General features: G+C 53.9%; 1 protein-coding gene across 13 annotated transcripts in view; it reads left to right on the forward strand.

Moving 5' to 3' along the window:
• The first annotated feature begins 3,216 nt into the window (after nucleotides 1–3,216).
• Nucleotides 3,217–21,690, forward strand: part of ACOX2 (acyl-CoA oxidase 2, branched chain) — a 31,009-nt gene continuing 12,535 nt past the window's right edge. The window contains exons 1-14 of one of the 13 annotated variants that reach the window (XM_010851557.1): nucleotides 3,230–3,321; nucleotides 4,041–4,568; nucleotides 4,862–4,967; nucleotides 5,351–5,526; nucleotides 6,143–6,305; nucleotides 6,771–6,922; nucleotides 7,339–7,446; nucleotides 9,639–9,758; nucleotides 10,077–10,192; nucleotides 10,876–11,048; nucleotides 13,166–13,328; nucleotides 14,456–14,646; nucleotides 16,187–16,366; nucleotides 18,617–18,722. In XM_010851557.1, the coding sequence (XP_010849859.1) occupies nucleotides 4,439–4,568; nucleotides 4,862–4,967; nucleotides 5,351–5,526; nucleotides 6,143–6,305; nucleotides 6,771–6,922; nucleotides 7,339–7,446; nucleotides 9,639–9,758; nucleotides 10,077–10,192; nucleotides 10,876–11,048; nucleotides 13,166–13,328; nucleotides 14,456–14,646; nucleotides 16,187–16,366; nucleotides 18,617–18,722 (1,884 nt within the window). In that variant the 5' untranslated portion in view covers nucleotides 3,230–3,321; nucleotides 4,041–4,438. The other 12 variants (XM_010851558.1, XM_010851562.1, XM_010851560.1 and 9 more) reach the window with 12 other exon arrangements.

Here is a 21,690-nt window from a genome sequence, read left to right on the forward strand (position 1 = left end):
GGGAATACCAGACCACCTGACCTGCCTCCTGAGAAATCTGTATGCAGGTCAAGAAGCAACAGTTAGAACCGGACATGGAACAACGGACTGGTTCCAAATAGGAAAAGGAGTACGTCAAGGCTGTATACTGTCACCCTGTTTATTTAACTTACATGCAGAGTACATCATGAGAAATGCTGGACTGGAAGAAACACAAGCTGGAATCAAGATTGCCGGGAGAAATATCAATAACCTCAGATATGCAGAGGACACCACCCTTATGGCAGAAACCAAAGAGGAACTAAAGAGCCTCTTGATGAAAGTGAAAGAGGGGAGTGAAAAAGTAGGCTTAAATCTCAACATTCAGAAAACTAAGATGATGGCATCCAATCCCATCACTTCATCGCAAATAGATGGGGAAACAATGGAAACAGTGACAGACTTTATTTTGGGGGGCTCCAAAGTCATTGCAGCCATGAAATCAAAAGACGCTTGCTCCTTGGAAGAAAAGCTATTTCCAATCTAGACAGCATGTTAAAAAGCAGAGACATTATTTTGCCAACAAAAACCCATCTAGTCCAAGATCGTTTTTCCAGTAGCCATGAATGAATGTGAGAGTTGGACTATAAAGAAAGCTGAGCACCGAGGAATTAATGCTTTTAAACTGTGGTGTTGGAGAAGACTCTTGAGAGTCCCTTGGACTACAAGGAGATCCAACCAGTCCATCCTAAAGGAAATCAGTACTAAATATTCATTGGAAGGACTGATGCTGAAGCTGAAGCTCCAATATTTTGGCCACCTGATGCGAAGAACTGACTCACTGGAAAAGACCTTGATGCCGGGAAAGACTGAAGACGAGAGGAGAAGGGGACGACAGAGGATGAGTTGCTTGGATGGCATCACCGACTCGATGGACATGAGTCTGAGCAAGTTCCAGGAGTTGGTGATGGACAGGGAAGCCTGGTGTGCTGCAGTCCACGGGGTCACAGAGTCGGACACAACTGAGCTACTGAACTGAACTACTTGCTGAGCTGGGGCTGGGACTGCATTCAGGACCAAGAGCAAAGCAGACACAGTCCTTGTTTTCAATGATACTTCAGACAAAAACCAGTAATTAAAGGAAAAACAGCCACTTCTCATACCGAGGGTGTGGTGTCCGTTTCCACCTCCACCTGTGACACCAAACATGAGGTATCCCATCCCAGCAGCAACCAGTCCTCTGATTCCCCAACACTGGACGTCCAAACGTTTCCATTCGAATTGCCTCTGGGCATCAGCGCAGACCCGAGGGGAACAGGGCTCAGTCCCGTGAGACTGCCCCTGCTTCCGACAACAACTGCAAATGCCCGGGGGCACCAGGACTTCTGACCTACCAGCTACATATAAATTCAGGGGTTCCCATGACCCCCTCCCAGGGGTTCAATAACCTGCCAGAATGACTCACAGAATTCAGAAACCACTTGAATTGCATTTGTGGGTTTATTGTAAGGGACCCAGTTCAGGAACAGCCACTGTGCGGGGGTCGGGGGGGGGGGGGCAGGGCAAGAGGCGGCGGGTAGGACAAGATATGGCTGGGAGGCCACCCTCCCAGTGTCTCCATGTGTTCACCAGCTCAGAAGAGCCCTAAAGCCCACTGTTTTAGGGATTTTTACCGAGGCTTCACAATGCAGGTATAAATGGTTATATCATGGACCACTGGTGACTTGTTCAGTCTCCAGCAACTCTCCCAGCCAGGCGGTTAGCGGTGGGGGAGGTAGGAAGGACTGCTAGTCCAGCCCTAGCATTATTAAGGCTTGGTCTGTCTGACAGCAACTCCCCCCGCCCAACCCGAAGGTGTGTGCAGGCCCCCAGCCAGGATACAAAAGAGAATTCTATCACTCAGGAGATGACAAGGATTTTTAGGAGCTCTTTGCCAGGAACCAAGGGCAAAGGCTGAATCTATAACTTTTATTATACCACAAGGAGCCAAAGCTTGGAGCTAAGAAAGCAAGTCCCAGAGTTTCTAATCCAGACTAGCGTGACTTCCCAGAAGAGTGTGACACTGTGGTGAGCCGAAAAGACAAAAACTAGACGGGCAAAGCAGGAACACCCTGGGAACAGCAGCAGCAGCAAGAGAGGGCAAGGAGACCTTAAGTTCAAAAAAGTTATAAGTTCATTAGAAGCGGCTGTGAGTATCCAGCTAGGCGAGCCTGCCCATTCCTAATGGGATCCTCTGTTCCCGCAGCAGCTCCCTGACCCAGTCTGGAAGATTCCCAAGGGCAGGGCTGGTTTGGGCTTCCTGCTATGCCCAGAACTCAGATCACCGTGGATTCTAAAAATAAATACTGACAAATAACCGAATCTGCGCATCCTGCACAAGCCGAACCTTCACACGTGCACGCGTGCTAAGTCGCTTCAGTCGTGTTCGGCTCTTTGCGACCCCCATAAACTGCAGCCTGCCAGGCTCATTCTATGCGATTCTCCAGGCAAGAATACTGGAGTGGACTGCCATGCTCTCCTCCAGGGGATCTTCCTGACCCAGGGATCAAACCCATGTCCTTACAACTTCTGCACTGGCAGGCAGTTTCCTTACCACTAGTGCCACCTGGGAAGCCCAATATGGCACATGCAGAGCAACTAAGCCTGTGCCGCAACTATCGTGCTCTAGAGTCCCCGAGCCACAACTACTGAAGCCCAAGCGCCCGAGAGCCTGTGCTCGGAAACGAGAGACGAGAGTGGCCCCCGCTCCCCACAACTCGAGAAGGCCCATGAAGCAACGAGGTCCCAGCACGGCCAAAAATGAAGAGCTTTTTAAATTTATTTTTAAAAAAGAAAAAAACAAAAAGAGCTTTCCTTCATCCTGTGAGTTATAGTTAAGGGAAAGGAGTTAAGAGAAGTGGTCCCCCAAGAGGCACGCCTCCAGGATTTGCACCCTGGTCTCTGACTCTGGGTACAACCTGTGGTGTTTTTTTATTTTTTTTTTTACACAGAGTGAAACCGTGTGCATCTGACCAGCACCAGGTTCTGGGAGGCTGCCGGATGGGCAGTGAGAGGAAGGGGAAGACAGAGGCTTGGAGGCTGGCACTGAGGTGCTGGGCCAGCCTGGTGCTAAGCTATCTGTCCCACTTCACACCCTCTGAGCCATCCTCCCAGGGCAGACCCGGGCGAGGCAGAGCCCGGCCACACCCAGCAGAGGGAGCCTGGCAGGCAGTGGACAGCTGGGAGCCTGCCAGGCAGCGCCTTCTGTCTTCTGTGGTCCAGCCCCTCCCGGGGAGGAGACAGGGGCTGGCCGAGCCGCGCTGAGAGGCCTGGGCCACGGCTGCGGAGGTCAGGCCAGGCCTACCGTGCAGGCATGGGACAGAGGTGAGTCAGGGGCACCGGAGGGAGTGGGACTCACTGCGCACTTGCCGCCACCCCTACGGACTCTCAGAGTCCGTCCTTCCCCGGCCGCCTGCTCCTAGACGCTCCCTGGGAGCCAAGTATGAGCGCCACGGCTCGAATGTGACCGAGATCCTGGCCCTCAGGTAGACACAGCAATAAACAAACAACAAAACAGTAAATGAGCAAATTATCTTGTATGTTACGATAAGGGATGCAGAGGAAACCCAGAGCAGGGTGAGGGGGGCTGGGGAGGCTAGAGGAAGGGGTGTGGGGTTTTAAAGACGGCGGTCAGGTGGGCCTCACTGACAAGATGGCACAGACCAAGGACTTGCACAGGGAGGAAGGGAGCGGTGAGAACATCGGGAAAGAATGTTCTGGGCTGAGGACACAGTCCTGGCCACTGGAGGGGGTGAGGCTGCGTGTATCTGAGCACAGCGAGCAGCAGTTGGAGCGCAGGGAGGAAGTGGCAGAGGGGACAAGGCCAGGCCATGAGGGCTTGCGGGGATCCAGGCGTTAGACGACAGGGTTCTTCGAAGGTTTCGGGCCCTCTGTCTGCAGCCCGTGGCACTCCCCACCTCCCCCACTCAGTCCGTGCATGAATCCCATGTGCCACAGGTGGCTGTGTGACCTTACAAAGTCTCCTCTCTTCCCGAGGCGCCTGCCCTCTCTAATAAACAGTGATAATACCATTGCATCTGCAGGGTTGTGAAGAAGAGTGGGAATCAACAGAGGCCACCTGTGGGAAAGCTTTACAGCAGGCGTCCTGTGAGCTAGACTCTGGGGACCCCAGAAAAGCAGCGCTGGCCACCCAGGCACTCACACTTTGGGAGAGGGACATTTGAATGAATAAGGAATCCTTCCTTATTGTTCACTCTAATAGCAGCCGGGGTGGGGCGGTAACCAAAAGGGGGCCTGGTTCTCCCAGGGGGCCCAGCCATCAGGGAGGCGAAGGGGTGGCCCTGGAGGCTGGGGCTCACTAGGAAAAGTGGGGGAAAGAGCAGGGGGCAAAGGGCAGGAGGGGAGTGGGGAGGCGTGGATACGGGGCAAGGGGCATGTGGGTGAGAGGTGGTGAGATGGCAGAGGGCACGGACTCCAGCCCATGAACAGTGAGCACCCGGAACCAGACTGCCAGCAGGAGAGGAGACTGCAGTGTCAGAGCTCACCCTGGCCGCGGGGAGAGCGGGCGGAGGCGCCGAGGCAGCGAGCGCAAGGCGAGGGCAGCACAGGAGGTTAGCAGAGGGGATGGGTGGCCGGACAAGGGGGTCTGAGAGACTCAACCTGGGGGCTGTTCTGCTGTGGGGAAACAGGGGCTCTAGGAGGCCGAGGGGGTGCTGTGAAGGATGCAGGGTCCACCGTGGCTGTGGGGGACACCCAGGTTTGGGGGCAACACGTCACAGACAAGAGGCAAGCTTCCTCCCTCAGCTCCACAGTACCCCTCCAGGCTCACAGGAATGGGCCAGCTGAGCCTGGGACTGGTGAATGGGGTCACCGGTCCCCCCGGTGAGACCTCCCCACTCCCTAGGTGCGGCTATAGCATCGACAGAGTGTGTGCTCTGTGGCTGGACACCACCCAGTTCCTGGTCAGCTCCAGCAGTGTGGCTAGAGGCCACACACCTCGCCTCCCTAAGGTGAAATTTCTTCATGCATGACCTTCACTGATGTTTTCTGAGAATCCCCCGCCCCGCAGGCAATGCTTAGAACACTAGCCGCAATGGCAGAACACTAGCTGTGTCCTCAGACTCTGTCGAAACCTCAGCTGGAACGCAGCTGACTGCGGCACCGGGTACTGAGCAGTCACTGCAGGCCCGCTGGACAGCGCCCAGCGCACCACCGAGGGCCCCAGGGGAGGGTGTGCAGGAGGAAGGGCCCGCAAGCCTTTAAAGGAATCTGCTTTCCTCCCAAGCAGGCTGAGCTGACATTCGGCCCTGAGCAGTTCGTGCTGCACACAGGTTCTCAGCACAGTCCAAGGCTCAGAGCAGCTGGCCTGGAAGTATCTCTTCTCGGATGCCAGGCAGAGCCAGGCGATGGAGGGCAATCCAGTGCACCGAGTGTCAGCGGGGGACGCCTGGAGCAGTAGCATGCATCCTGACATAGAGAGCGAGAGGCACTCGCAGTCCTTCAACGTGGAGGAACTCACCAACATCCTTGACGGAGGCGCCCAGAACACCGCACTCCGGAGGAAAGTGGGTAAGAGCAGGCTGGGGAACGGAGCCCCGGCTTTCTGCCCACGTGCATTTCTTAGAAAGACAGTCCCTTCATAGCAGTCCCACCTTCAGATGGGCTTCCCAGGTGGCCCGAGTGGTAAAGAACCCGCCTGCCAGTGCGGGAGACGTGGGAGACGCAGGTTCGATCCCTGGGTTGGGAGATCCCCTGGAGGAGGGCATGGCAATCCACTTCAGTATTCTTGCCTGGGGAATCCCTGTGGACAGAGGAGCCTGGCGGGCTACATACAGTCCATGGGGTCGCTGAGAGTCGGACACCCTCTGAAGCGACTTAGCACACGGTATACATCTTCAAATAACAAATTCTGCTCTTAAAATTCCACTATTAGAGATTTGTCCCTTTGGACTATGAAGGAAGCTTTAACATGTCAGTATTCCCTGAGGTCCTTATTCTTCCACGGCATAGCTTCGCAGCCTTGGGCGAGTCGCTTCCCCATCTCAGGACCTCTGACTGCATCTGTACACTGACAGTGGTGTCTGACTGCCTTTCCACACTCATGAGGCACGTGGATGGGAAGCTGTGAAGGTACCCGGAACCTCACCCAGGACGCTACGCTCTCTGTTCTCTGTCCCTCTCACAGAAAGCATCATCCACAGTGAACCAGAGCTTAGCCTGAAGGATAATTACTTCATGACCCAGAATGAACGTTACGAAGCCGCCATTAAGAAGAAATTCCACATCCTCATGCTAGCACAGCGCCTGGGCTGGTCCGAAGGCAGCAGTGAATTACAGTACGCCTCCAGGTGCTTACTCGCAGGGTGCCTCCACCAGAGACGGGTCCACCTGGGAGCCCCCAGAAAACCCAGCCCATGAGCTATGTTCCCTAGCAAAGATACTGGTTGTTGATGTTGTTCCGTCACTAAGTCGTGTCTGACTCTTTGCGACCCCATGGACTGCAGCACGCCAGGCTTCCCTGTCCTTCACCATCTCCCGGAGTTTGCTCAAACTCCTGTCCATTGAGTCAGTGATGCTATCTAAACGTCTCATCCTCTGTCGCCCCTTTCTCCTCCTGCTCTCACACTTTGCCAGCATCTGCTCTCACACTTTGCCAGCATCAGGGTCTGGGAGTGAGTCAGCTCTATGCCAAGGGTACCACTTCCTGGGAAGCCAGGGCCAGGCGTCCCTTCTCTCCTGCCCCCTGCCAGCCTGAGGGTACTGGGGAACTTGTCTCCGCTGGGCTGTTCAACCATTGTGTGTCTCCCCTACAGAAGTGTTTCTGGAGATTTGGGCTTCGCGATACATCACATCTTCCAGAAAACCATCAGGAGCCTGGGCTCAGAGGAGCAGATTGCAAAGTGGGACCCACTCTGCAGCAAGTTCCAGATCCTGGGGACATACGCCCAGACAGAACTGGGGCACGGTGAGCAGGGGCTGCTGCATGCAGCGTACAGGCAATGCCCTGCTCAGCTCCAGAGGGCCCATTTCCATCTCAGTCGTCACAGGCTGATATACTAGCAAGATGTCACAGCAGGTGGCAGTGTAAAGGTCTTAAGAGGGGGTGATTTTTTTCTAATTTACACGAACATACCGTATGAACTGGTGGTGGCACAAGTCCTTCCTACTGGAAATGTCAGCCACCACCCGCTATCGTGGGCTGGCCATGTGTCCCCGCAGAGCCCACCAGTGAAGGGAGAGACATGCCGGGAACACACTGGAGTGGGAGTGTGCCCCACTCCACACTGGCTGGTGCCTGGGAGCTCCAGGGACACCCAGACGCTGCTAGCCCAGCAGACTCCCGCCCTGGCCCAACGTCTACCTACCCGCCTTGATTCCCAGGGACGTATCTTCAGGGCCTGGAGACTGAAGCCACCTACGATGCAGCCACCCAGGAGTTTGTGGTGCACAGCCCCACGATGACGGCCATCAAATGGTGGCCTGGGGACCGTGAGTATCCCCCCTCATCCCCCAAGGACAGCGAAGCTGGACCGTAGAATAGCGCTGACGGTGGTGTCCAGCAGACCTCAGACGGAGGCACTGTTCTAGGCTGATGACATTGGGCAAGTCCCTTCCCAGAGCCCCAGGTTCTTACGTGGTAGAACAGTTGGGATATGAAAAATTTCATCACTGAGTGGCTAAGAAGCCACCAGAGGCACTTTGAAACAGTTGAGGAAACTGACCCCAACCTTGGGGATGAAGGTCAAGGCCTCTCTCATGTGCACGCTGCCACCCTACACACACTTGGCCTGGCCCCAGGCACTCATCATTCTTCTTGTCTTCCAAGTTAATGATTAAGCTTGCCAGCAGCCAGCGCACAGGGTACACACCAGGGAGAAAAACGAGCCTGCCTTCTTCTGCTTCGGACACCCCAGTGTCCATCAGGCCACTGGCGCCACATCACCCCTGCAGACAGTGGGTGGAGGCTGTGCCCCCACCCGATGCCTCCCAGAGTGTGGGCGGTTTGCCAAAACCCGAGGAGCCGGGTTCCACCAGGGCCCTCTTCCTCTGATTTGAGAATACTTCTTTGGAAAGCGGCTTCCCTCGTAGCTCAGTTGATAGAGAATCTGCCTGCATTGCAGGAGACCCAGGTTCGATCCCTGGGTTGGGAAGATCCCCTCTAGAAGGGAAAGGTTACCCATGCCAGTATTCTGGCCTGGAGAATTCCATGGAGTGTATAGTCCATGGGGTCGCAAAGAGTTGGACACAACTGAGCGAGTTTCACTTGTCTTTGGAAAAAAAAGATATAACACACGTGAGCAGTCCAACTAAAGCAGAGAGAGAGAGAGGGGGGGGAGAGAGAGAGGTGAGGCAAGCAGAGAGGGATGAATACTGAGAGGAGAGACGAGTGGAGAGAGAGAGGCCAGAGAAATAAGAGAGCAGCGACCACTGACAAAACTGCAGGGAAGAAGGGACCCTGAAATCAGGCAGGGTTCAAGTCTGAGCTCAGCCTCCTTCAGGTCGGTGCCCTTGGGCACAGCCCTCTATTCTCTCAGCCGCAGTTTCCTTTTCTGGAAAATGGGACTTGGGCACACCTGCCCGCAAAGACTGGAAATGCTGGTTATCTGTATTCACTACTATTAGGTTGATGGCACAGAGGGTCATTGATAGGTTTTTGAGGACAGGGAGCAAAAAAAAATAGCTTGCTTTTGTCACAATGCCTTTTGCAAGTCACTGCTAGATTTGTTTGGTTCTTTGAGGGTAGCTCCCTCTCTTTGCAATCAGTGACTCTTTGAGGTCTCAAAGGTGCCCACCTGCTGGGGTGGGGGCAGCAAGGCACACATCTCCCTGTGATTTGGGACCCGTGTTCCGACCACAGATCCTTACATACGTTCCCCCCCACAGCCATGGTGTAAAAATCCTGTCCCCCTGATCCCAAAGAAAATAATCAAGAGCATGTACTCCAGTCAGAAGACTGTGGCAGGATCAAGTTTTAAAAGATGCCAAGCTTTCCCAGATTGCTCCATTCAGGGCATTTTCATTAAAATCCGTAGCCTTTGTCAAGCTTTGCCTTTAGAAGAGCAGCCAGAAGGGATGGAGGGCAATGGGCCCTCTTAAGATCTCCATCAGCCTTCCTCCTTTCCCGAGCCCATGGGGACTCTGCCCGTGTATCGCAGGGTGGCTGCTATACAAACCAAACATTTAGACGGAACTCTCTGTAGCCCCAGCCACCAACTCTCCATAAATCCCTCCAACCCCATCCATTCTAAAGCGAGACACTCACACTAAAGTTCTTGGGGTGGTTCCAGTCATTTCCAAGGATGAATGGAGGCTGTATAAACTGAGGGGTATCCTGACTAAGCACCCCTAAGCTTCCCTGGCTCCACCAACTCCACGACCTGGGACCCACCAGGCTGACCTGGTCCCCAAGCTTCTGAACATGCTGCTCCCTCTGCTTTGCACTCTGGCCTGTGTGGATCCCCTGGAAAATACTCTTTGCCCTCCAGCCTCCCCAACCCCCACCCTCCTAGGCAGACCAAACAAAGCCCCACTCCAGCCTCACAGAGCATCCCCCACCCCCAAGCCACCACACTGGTCCTCCTTACAGACTGGGCCTTCCTCCAGGGTCCCGATGAGGAGGTTTGGCCTGCTCCTCTGTAACATGAGGGGTCACACTGGGTTTCTCCCCTCTCTGCCTGCAGTGGGACGGTCAGCCACCCATGCCCTGGTCCAGGCCCAGCTGATTTGCTCTGGAGCCCGGCAGGGCATGCATGCCTTTATTGTCCCCATCCGGAGCCTCGACGACCACAGCCCGCTGCCAGGTAAGCTCCTGCTCCTTCCTCTAGGACCCCTGCCAGAAGACCCCACCAGGCCTCCCTGTCCTGGGCCCCAGAGGTCCATGGGGGAAACTGGGGCCTGTCTCCCTTGGGCAGGGACCGGTCCAGTTGCACAGACCTGGCTCTAACAGGCTGGGTGGATACGAGCAAGATTGAGCACCTGACCTCAGCCTGCTCACCTGCAGCAGCTGTGATAACCCCAACGCCATGGGCCGCTGTGAGGCTCGGAGGAGCCAGCATGTGGCTGTGTGCTGACATACGACCCCTCAACTGACGGCCACCCCTTCCTCTGTATCCTCCTAGGGACCACCATTGGGGACATTGGGCCCAAGATGGACTTTGAACACACGGATAATGGCTTCCTCAAACTGGACCACGTGCGCATCCCCAGGGAGAACATGCTGAATCGCTTCGCACAGGTGGGTCCTGGGGAGGGTGCAAGCCTGCATTGCCTGCGAGGGGGCAGAGACACCCCACAGAAAGCTGCTGCTGCCCCTGGGTCCTTCTCTAGAGAGTTGGGTTTGGGGCATCCCTCCCAGAGGGGCTCTAGTGTCCCGCAGACCTGAGTAAGGTCCCAATTTTGGAGCTGTGTGATCTTGGGCACGTCACTTGGCCTCGCTGAACCTCAGAGTAAATGCTCACCGCATTAGGTGGCAGAGCAGTCACGGGGTAGGGTGGCAAGGCCATGTGAGGAAAAGAGAAACAGGTTGAGGATGGTGTGCGTACGCACCTCCAGTACAGCCTGCACACAACCAATCTTCGAACAGACATCAGCTGAGTGCTGGAGGAAGTTCTGGGGGGGTCCCCACTTTGCCAGGCATGACCATGGATATGAGGGAAGCTGTGGCTTGTGGGGGGTCTGGGGTGTACCAGGGAGGAGCTGTGAGCTGAGGCATGTGGGCAGTGGGTATGTGTCAGCAAGTACAGGCGAGTGTCAGTTTTAACAATGGCCATACCAGCACACGGCTGGTGCTGGCTGGGTCTACTCCGGGTGAGCAGCCCGAGGACGCCAGTGTCTACAGTGCAGGGAGGCCCGCGGTTCTGGGCGCAGGAAGGCTGGGGAGTCCCAGCTCAGACCCATTGCCTGGCCCCCGTCTACTAGGTCCTACCAGATGGCACCTATGTCAAGCTCGGAGTGCCGAAGAGTAACTACCTCAGCATGGTGGTGGTGCGTGTGGACATTCTGCTGGGCGAGGTCCTCCCGCTGCTGCAGAAGGCCTGCACCATTGCCGTCCGCTACGCCGTCATCCGCCGCCAATCCCGCCTCCGGCCCAGGCAAGGGGCGCCCAGAGGAACCACAGCAGCCGGGGCCCCCTCGGTCCCACAGTGTCTGCCCCCTGACCCAGCCCTCTGCCAGAGTGGGGTGCCAGGAGCACACGTGAGCCCCCTCGTGCACACACAGTCGCCTGGGCCTGGCCCATCCGGTCTGTGGGGTTTTCCTGGCTCCCTGGAACCCTGGCTGACCAGCCGGCCCGACCTGTATCTGTAGGTCATTGTCTGCCCTGCAGCGGACTCAGTCTGTCCACACGGGTCAGTGTCTGCCCCGCACCGCCAGGGTGGACTCAGTCTGTCCACACGGGTCCCGTATGGCTGTGCCAGGCTGAGTGCCATCTGATGGGCTGGGCGCCATGCTGTGGGTGAACATGGCCCTGGAGGTTGTTCTGTCAGCTGTGAATGCTTGTGTCTAGAAAAGCCCGCTGTGACATCCGACTGTATTGGAGACGGTTCTGTCTGGTTGTGGCTGTCGGCTTCTGGCTGTGGTATGTCCACATCCAGGTCCTTCTGTTGTCTGCGCTTGTGTCTGGCCAATACTCTGTCTACTCCACGGCACTGAGGGGCTGACTATACCCTCTGCTTCTTTTTTTTTTTTTTTTTTAATGATTTGCACTTATTTTTCTCATTTTAAAAGTAGCAGGTAATCCACAGGAGAAAAACATAAGTTTTTCTGCTTTAATATGTGTACGTGTACAAAGCCATGTTCCCTCAAGCATGCAGGCGCACACACACACACGCAGTTATCAGATTCACCAGAAAAAAAATATAGAACTGCCCATTACATTTCAATTTTCGGTAGACAAAGAATCTTCTAGAATAAACCACACGGGCACACACCCACGATGCAGCAAACTGGAGTCTGGGCCTACAGGGCTGCAGTGTGAGCTCAGGGAGAGAGGCTGGGCTGGACATGGCACAGCTGACTGAACTTGTGGGGCAGAGACAGGCGGGGTCAGGGCGGTTCTTGCCCCAACTCCACTAAGTGACCCTGGGCAAGTCCTCTGCCCTCTCTAGGCCTACTTCCTCACTTCTAAAGGGAAGAGCGAGACCACCAGGACCGGAACTTGCGAACATCTGGTCTAAGAATCTGGTGGAGTTTCACACCATGGGCTCAAGGATCCACAGGTGACTAATGCAAAGTGGACTGAGAGGCGAAACCAGGCAGGCCTGGGGCCACCCTCAACTCGGCTGCTCGCTAGCTGCGGGACCTCAGACTAGCCGCCCAACCCTCCCGTCCCTCAGCTTCTCCATCTACTAATGGGCCTGACAAGAATGCTCTTCCAGGGCAGTGAGGCACGCCAGGCCCTCAGTCCAGGGTCCTTCGCCGGCAAGCCCAAGGCACCTTGGCCAGCCTGGCTTCAGAATCCTGGGCTGAGGGAGTCGTCTCTGGTGACAGGCGAGCTGGGAAGACGGTATCGCCAGTGGTGTCCTGCTGGGGCCCAGGTTTATGGGCTGCAGAAACGCCCTGAGGATGGTTATAACAGTGCATGTCCAGGTGAGGGGCTGCTGGCCTGAGGAAGAGACACCAGGTTTCGCCCCATCCCCAACGGGAGGCCTCTCACGGTCACACTTTTTCTCAACCCACAAGTAGTTACCTACCACAGGCCCCAAATGCTGACCAGAGTCTCAAGCGCTGAGGACACAGTAATGGACGAGGCAGGAGAAATCCCTACCTCGGAACTGCATCAAACCCACGTTCACAGCCTAAGAGGTACTGACTAGGCTTCACGGTGTTCCCCAGCACACAGCACATGAAGCTGGACAGTGAAAGGTCAAGGGTCAAATACCCCGGGCTTCAGGGCCACAAGCCCTCACCTCAAATCCTTGAGACCAGGTATGTTGGTATTCAGAACTTGCCAGATTTTCGCAGGTACATACGCTCTAATTCTGTAAACCTCCACAAGGGGCAGCACCCACCAGCAAACACGCCAGCATTTCTACAGTGAAACGTGTGGGTGTTCATGTGAGATGGAATTTTAAGGCTATTAGTGGTACCATGTCCCTCTACGTCAAGTCTGGCAGTGAGTTATCAACTGTCATTTTTAAGGCTTTTATGGCCTCGGGGAAGGTGGGTGGGGCAGGTAGCAACCTTCTACATCTGCTTTCCTTTCCCTCAGCGACCCAGAGGCGAAGGTCCTAGATTACCAGACGCAGCAGCAGAAACTCTTTCCTCCGCTGGCCATGGCCTATGCGTTCCACTTCGTGGCCAACAACCTCCTGGAGTTCTTCCACCATTCCTACAGCTTCATTTTGGACGGAGACTTCGCACTCCTGCCTGAGGTACCTGCTTCCTGAGGGGCAGAAGCTGGGACCGTGGCTGAAACTGTCCTCCCCCGGGACACAGCCCCAGTCCTGCCCGCCCTGGGCTTTTCCTGCCTCCCCGCCCACAGAAGATTTCCAACATCCCAGCCCACCCCCCGCCCCGGGTGAACCGTATTCTGACATAGAATCCTCCCAGGTCTGGCCCCCAGGAAGCTCTAAATATGTTAGATGAAGTAATCACAGACGGTGTACAGAACACAGGGGGCAATCCCTGGTGTGTCTCTGAAACTCAGAAAGTTCTGAAAACCAAAAGTCACGTAGAACTCACCGGGTGGCACGGTTTGACCGCAACTGCCCAGATTTATCCCACTCGCTGTGAATACATTTTGCAGCAGAAATACCAGTACATCAATCAGCTCACTAAGATGCCCCTGGCTCCTATAAGTGTGTTATATTTAATCCACCTTAAATGCCCTGTTTTACCTTTCTAAAATTCAAAAAATATTCTGATTCCAAAAACACATCTGGCTCCAAGGCCCTCTCAGATAAAGGACTGTGGACACACACACACTAAGATTTAGTCCGTCCAGGCCCTGTGTTTTATGAGCATTGCTTCAGTAATCTGTCCACGCTACAGCAGGCACCATACCCATTTTACAGATGAGGAAAGTGAAGCACAGAGAGGTTAAGGGACATGCCCCTTCCTCCCAAGGACCTGAAAAGTCTGACAGACGGCTAAGGGTCTCCAAGAACCAAAAACTCAAACCAGGTCTACTGCCTGGCGGCCACTCCTACAACCTGAAACAGTGGGTTGACAGTGGACCCACACGCTCACAGACAAGCTCTCCAAAATCTCTGCTTGTGGGGACAATCTGCAGCTCCTGGATAATGGCGAGACCGACCTGGGAAGCACTCTCTACCTGAGATCCCGGAGACACTGGCCTGGACACTTATCCTTTGTTCTTATCAGCCCTCCAGTGACACTGCCTCTCTCTATGGCCCGAGCCTTTGTCTTCTCATTCATCAAGTCATGGGCTGAGGAGACAGTTCTCACCGCACAGAGCGGTGCTCAGCACCCGTGGGCGCTCTGTGAGTGGCAGGCACGTCGTTCCTGACGCCACCTGACCCCCTTCTTATTCTCGCAGCTTCACGCACTGAGCGCAGGTCTGAAGGCCATGCTGTCGGACTTCTGCACCCAGGGGGTCGAGCAGTGCCGCAGGGCCTGCGGTGGACACGGCTACTCGAAGCTGAGCGGCCTGCCCTCCCTGCTCACCAGAGTGACGGCCTCCTGCACTTATGAGGGCGAGAACACGGTGCTCTACCTGCAGACGGCCAGGTAAGGCCCAGGCCTCTGCCTGGCCCCCAGGGACCCCACCGAGCTGCTGCCTGGGTTGAAGCATCATCTCACGCCCACGGAGGGAGCAGACTTTGGGAAAGCCACGTGGGGGCTGCCCAGCTCCCACACCGTGTCTCCAATCCATCCCCTCTCCCCAGACCCTGCAGCCTCAGCCAGGCCGCCAGCCCCGCCCCCTGGACCACAGCATCAGTCTCCTCATTGCTCTGCGGCTTCCCACCTGCCTCACTTCAGTCCTTTCTCCACAGGCAGCCAAGGGACCTTCTCAAAGCTTAAAGAAGATCACCTCTTTCCCTGGCTCCCAATTCTTCAATCACTTCCCTCAGCTCCCAGGAAAAGGCCACACCCCACACTGCAGCCTAAAAGGACCTTTCCATCTGGCCCTGCCTCCCTCCATCCTCTCCCCATCTCCTCCTCTGCTCACTTCTGCGGGGCCTCACTCCCCTCCAGCTGGCTCCTCCTCACCCTTCAGGTCTCAGCTAAAACGATACCTCCTCCAGATGCTCCCCCTGACCACTCTGTCTAGGGCACCACTCTGTCTAGGGCAGCAACTGCCGTTCCCTTGGAGCAGTTACACGATCTGAGCGTCTCTCTGTGTGCTGGGGGGCTCCCTGCGGCATGCCCAGGTTTAGCGCACGGTCTGCGCCGGAGGCCCCACCCTGAAAGGCAGGGAGGAATGACTCATTCCTTATCCCCTCAACAGGCAGTTTCTTCTCTCGTGCGTCTGTGGCTGACGGGGCCTTTCACGTGCCTCCATCTCAGGGGACTACAGAGGGCAAATACTTCTCCAGGCAGGGAGAAAGGACTGGCAAATTTGCTATATAACATTTCTTTAAAAACTTGTAACTATACATTACTTTTTTTTTTTTCAAATTACAAAAGGAATACAAATGCCCCACACTGTGCCAAGCGCTCAGAAAATACTATCTCATCCAGTTTTCACAGACCCATCAGACGACTATCATCGTCATCTAGAGCTGGAAGCAAGGAGGCTGAGGGAAGGGAAGTGACTTCTACAGGGTCACAGAGGTCTCAGTGGAGTGGCATGGGAATCCAGGCTTCTCTGGCCCAGAGCCTCCAATCACTGGATTATCATAAAGAAGAAGCTAAGAGCCACCTGTAATTCTCCCATTCACGTTCGCAATCTTGCCTCTATCCCTTTATCAGCTAAGAAAATTTAATTTCCGCAGTCACAGTATAATCGTCATAAATCCCCAAATCACAAGATCCTAGCCAAGACAGAAGATTCTGTTCCATTATCAAAAGGCTTTACGTTCAGGATCTGAAGATGTCTGCCAAGGTCTGCGGCTCCAGGCCCATTTCACTGTGAAAGAAATTATAGCCTCAGATGCACTGTGGCTTTAAGTGAGGAGCAGCCACCAGCAGGGACCCAGGAAAGAGCGTGGGTGGCCCTGGTTCTCCCATGGGGAGCCTAAGGGTGCACGATGCTGGGAGAGAGGGGTGCTGGGCTGTCCCATGGGGCCCCCCAACCCTCTCACCTTTTGGTACCTCTGCCCCCCAGATTTCTGATAAAGAGCTACCTGAACACTCAGAAGTCCCCAGGCTCCGCATCGAAGGGGTCTCTCCCTCAGTCTGTCGCATACCTGACCGCACCTGACCTGGCCAGGTGTCCAGCCCAAACGGCAGCCGACTTCCTCCAACCCGAGCTCTACACCACGGCCTGGGCACACGTGGCAGTCAGGTGAGCCATGCGGAGAAACCAACTATCCCACCTGGAGGCAGGCTCCTTTACACTTAGGGCCTTTGGGGTTGGCTGGGGGGGACAGTCTTGAATACTCTTCCAAAACCCTTTTCCAACCTCCTCACTCCTCTCGGTTTCTGCCATGAGGGGCAGAGAGAAGGCAAATTCACACCTGTCACTTCCCCATCCTGCTCAAGATAACAGGAAGACATTAGCTCTCAAACCAGTGCAAGGAATTTTTTAAATCTTTAGGCTCTTATTATGGTTTGAAATACAGAGAATGTACCCATACAATGCAAATAACAAAAACTATCAGTACTAATGCTGACAATATTATAGCATAATAATGTAATTATATATGACAATGTAACATAATAATTATATATGCAATAGTTATATATAATTATATAATGTAATACTGATAATACTAGTACTGCTATCAGTACTAATATTAATACTAATAAATAAAGCATTGCAGTCATCCCTCTGTATCGGCAGGGGATTGGTTCCAGGATCTCTATAGATATCAAACTCTCAGGATACACACACAAATCCCTTCCATAAAATGGAATATTTGCAAATTTGCAATATTATGGGTATTTGCATAAAACCTATGCATACCCTCCCATATACTTTAAATCAACTCCAGATTACTTATAATACCTAATAAAATGTAAATATTATGTGAACAGGAATAAATACGTTACTGATACGTTAATAGTTACCAGTGTGCACCAAATTCTACTTTTGCTTTTTGGAACTAACTTTCAGGAGTTTGTTTTTCCCAAGTATTTTTGATCCTTGGTTGAATCTGAAGATGTGAAAACTGGATACAGAGGGATAATGGTACTTGCATGGTCAAAACATCCCACAATCTAAAAATAACGCTTAAAATATGAGTATAACAAAGGATTTTGTTTATTTCCAGGGTCTAGTAAGCTTCAGGGCACATAGACAAGACCAAAGACTCCTCCACTCTGTCATTCAGTAAATACTGTCAGACACTGACTATGTTCCAAGAACATCCACATGTGCCAGGGGCTGGGAATAAAGACTGGGCGTGGCCAAACACAGACAGTCCCACGGAGAAGAGACTTAACTACCTAGGAGGGACACCTTCTGAGCCCTCCCCAACCAGCACACCAAAAACAACCTGGAAAAAAACAGCTTCAGTACATAATAAGAGGTCTTACATCCCAACTGGTGATCCCAGGGATGGTTAATAGTTATTTCAAGATCAAAAGCAACTTGGAACATTCATCTATTTTCTCCACAAATATCTAGCAAGTACTTAATAATCCACCAGGCTCTGAGGATCCATCAGTAAACCAGTCTGATAGAAACCAAAGTTCAGGCTTCACAGAAGTAACATTTCAGCTGGAGTGGAGGGGTGGGCAAAAGAAGGCTGCTCGGGGTAATTAAAATGCCACCCCGGTTGGCCTCCATATCCGCGGACGCAGAGCCTGTGACCATACCACACTGTTTCATACAGGGACTTGAGCATCTCTGTTTTGGTATCTGTGGGGGTCCTGGGACCATTCTCCCTGCCCCCACCCACCCCCCAGAGATAGCAAGGGATGGCTGTGTATTGCTTTTTGCTCAGAACTCAGATGTGTCATGTGCTTATATATCCCGTGACAAAGCAACGTAAGTATTGCCTAATAAATAGCTTGTTTTGCATACAAATTCCAAGGGTCAGGAGCGGATGGGCAGGGAACAGAAGATAAGAGAATAAAGGTTAACTAAACAAATGACCAATTTTGTAGTCTGGAGAACAAAGGATGGTTTTCTTTCCTCCTTTCTAAAGTCCCTTAGGTGGAACTTGGAGCACAGTGGGTGACTGGCAGGCTTCAACTAGCCTTAGAGGAAAATCACTCTCCTTGCTCGGCACAGAAGCCAGTCAACTGAGTGGCCTGAAAATACTGGGATCAGGGTGGAGACCACATCAGAAAGAGGGGAGGGCGCCTGGCGCAGCTAGGGGGTTATGAACTCCTTCCTCACTGCGTGACTCGCTTAATTAACCTCTCTAGGACTCCACGTTTCCCACTGCAAACTGGGAATGCCTTACCCTTAAAAGGGTTAAGGAGTTTATATACAACAAGGACATTGTTTAGGTTTCCAACACCAACAAACAGTCAATAAATAGAACTGTTCTACTTCTGTGGGACCCCAGGCATCCTGGGATCAAATGCCATCAATCCCTTCTCCACTCAGTTGAGAAACAGAACCTTTATTTTCTCCGGCCTTTAGGCTCATAAAGGACTCAGTGCATCACTTACAGACGCTGAGGCAAGCCGGGGCTGATGAGCACGATGCGTGGAACCAGACCACTGTCATCCATGTCCAGGCCACCAAGGTGAGCTGCCAGTCAGCCAGAGCTGAAAGGGCCCCGTTCTGTTTCCCCAGCAAGCTGCCAGGCCGAGAAAACCTGCCATCATGCCTCAGCCCTGCTCAGTGGCTGCCCTCATTTCACTTTCAAGCCTTTAGCCCCGGGTATTTTAATTAAAGGACTTAACTCCAAAGCAGTCTTGCTGGCAGCTCTTAAGAGAAAAAACGTAATGAGGCAGTGTTATTGGATTTGCTTCAGGTTGTTCAAATATTTCCTCCCAGAGAGAAAAGCAGGTCAAGTCTCCCCTTAGCCCCACAGACAATCCATAGATGTCTGATTCCGTTTCCACTGTATTTTGTGTTTGTGCATAATTCACTGTCTGCCAGCAAATACTAGAGCACTCCAACACCCGCCATCAGACTGGGTTCTGGGGGGCTCAAGAGAGGCCATGCATGGCTACGATCAAGAAAGCACTGCCACGGGGAAATACAGGCTGCCCCAAGGTCCCACAGCAGGTCCAAGTTCACCCCCCTTAAGGAGTCAGAAAGCCTTCTCAGAAAAACCATACAGGCCAAGACTGCAAGGGCGAGCTGCAATCAGCCAGGCAGTGGGTGGAGGCTGTGGCTTTGGAGAGGAAGGATTTCCAGCAAAGGGGTCAGGAGATGCAAGACATGGAGGCAAGGAAAGGCACAGCGTTTGGGAGGAAATGCACGTCCTTCCAAGGAGAACCTAAAGGAAGACGACGAATCTGGAGAGGAAGGAGGGAGGCGAGAAGGAAAGATAGGCACAGCCTGGCCCCTCCGACAGCGCTGTGAGAAGTCTGGGTTTTGTGTTCACTCCAGTGGGAAGCCTTTGCAGGGTTTCCATCAGAGGAGTGTAGCGATGAGTTTCATGCTAGAAGGATCATACAGGCTGCAGGGGGAGGAGAGGACTGGAGGCTAGAGGCCAGTACAGAGCAGGCAGCAGTCTGGAAAGGGCTGAGGGTGCCCCAGACCATGAACCTGCCAGAGGGCAAGGAGAGAAGTGGGTGGATGCATGATGGGTGGATGAAATATTCAGGGTGTGGAAGAAAGAAGGGACAGGCTTCAGACAGCAGTGGAGTGGCATGGAGCTAAGAATGGCTCCTGAGCTCTAGCTCAGGCCGCTGGGACTCTGGGCCTACCTATGGCTGGAGAACCAAGGTGGTCGCTTCAATCCTCAGGCAGCACGCCCAGAAGACAGCCGCCTTAGAACGGGAGAGCCCACCAGGGTTCTGCAGCAGCTCCCGGCGGCAGGCAGACAGGAGAGCCACCTGGTGGCCCATCACCTCCATTGCATGGGTGGGGTGGGTGTGATTCTGCCACCTCCATTCCACTCTGTCCACCATAGAGGTGCTGCCTGCTGTGTTCAATGCACCATCGGCACAGGAGAGGGTAAGCAAAGGCTGCAGTCTCACCAGACACCTAGAAAGGAACCGCACCTGCCCACTGTTCACCTGCTTTCCAAACCCATGCCCTGCCTTCAAAGGCACCAGGCGCGACCTGCCGGGGTTACCTCATTTAATACCCATGACCCCAAGAGGGAGAGACGCGTAATCTCAGTTTTAAGGATGAGCAGCTTCTTGGGAAGGCGGTGCTGATGCCGACCCTCTAAAGTCATAATGGGCAGGGAAACCCGCACTTTCTGGGCTCTGGGCCCTGGGAGGCCCTGTCCTCTACAGAAACCTCAAGGACCCAACGGGGTCTCATCTGGAAACCAGACGTGCCCAGCAGAGCAACACAAGGGGCTGGTGGGAACAGTGGCAGAGGGGTGGGCAAGCAGGAGCAAACCCTGGCCCAAGTTCTGGTCCTGGCCCAGTAACATCCAGCCTCAGTCTCTGGTGGCTTTGGCAACACAGGGTAGCGAGTAATGCTACCAATTCTTAATCGAGAGACTGACTGCCCTGGTTCAGAACTCACTGCTACCACTCATTAGCCAGTGCCTAGGTGAGGAACTTACTCTCTAGATGCCTCACACGCTTCCTCCACAAAATGGAGCTAACAATAGGATCTACCTTGTAGGATTATTGTGAAGGTTATATGAGTTAATAGATGTAAAACTTAGAGAGCCAGCTTGAGTACATAAACAGGGCTCCCCAGGTGGCTTAGCGGTAAAGAATCCATCCCCCTGCGATGCAGGTGACAAAGGAGACGTGGGTTCGATCCCTGGGTTGGGAAGATGCCCTGGAGGAGGAAGTGGCAACCCACTCCAGTCTTCTTGCCTGGGAAATCCCATGGACAGAGGAGCCTGGTGGGCTATAGTCTAATGGTGGCAAAGAGTCAGACATGACCGATCACAGAGTATAAATGCTACAGAGTATAAATCCCACTCCCACCCCAACCTGGACAGGAGAGAAGCTTGAAACCAATACAGTCACAAACTAAGGCTGACTGTGTTCAGAGCACGGTGCCAGGGTGCAGCTCAGCCTTGCCCCAAGGAGCCCCTCCTCTCTCTGGCCCCCCTCCTGCTCCGTAAGGCAGAGGCGGGCACCCTCGGGCAGCTCTTCATCACTCCACTCTTCAATCCAGAGCCCTGAGAATTCAGGGATGCAGCTCTCAGGTGAGAAAAGGGACCCAGGGTGTAAGTGGGAAAGTGAGGGTCTCTAACTTTGCCACACCGGGTGCAGCCTGAGCACCAAGGCATCTGACCCGGGAGGGCGGCGGAGCACCTCCGCTCCTTAACCACATCCAACTGCTGCGAACTCGGCACGGGGTCAGCGGCCCAGGTACAGGCGGCAAGGCGGTGAACACGGCAGACAATAAACGGCTATTTTCTCGAGAAAAGCGGTGCTGTCCCCCCCTGGCCCAGGTCAGCCTCCAACACTCCTGTATTCTTTCTTTCAAACCAACTTGAAACTGCCCCAAGCACAATGAGAAGCGAAGGGCCAAGTTCCAGAGCCCACCATCCGCTAGCACGCACACGGACACCGCCGAAAAGGCTTAGCCAGACGCAGTGGGCTAGGAGAGAGGCGGCTGCT

This window comes from Bison bison, unplaced genomic scaffold, assembly GCF_000754665.1.
Source record: "Bison bison bison isolate TAMUID 2011002044 unplaced genomic scaffold, Bison_UMD1.0 scf7180017864304, whole genome shotgun sequence".
NCBI lineage: Eukaryota > Metazoa > Chordata > Mammalia > Artiodactyla > Bovidae > Bison > Bison bison.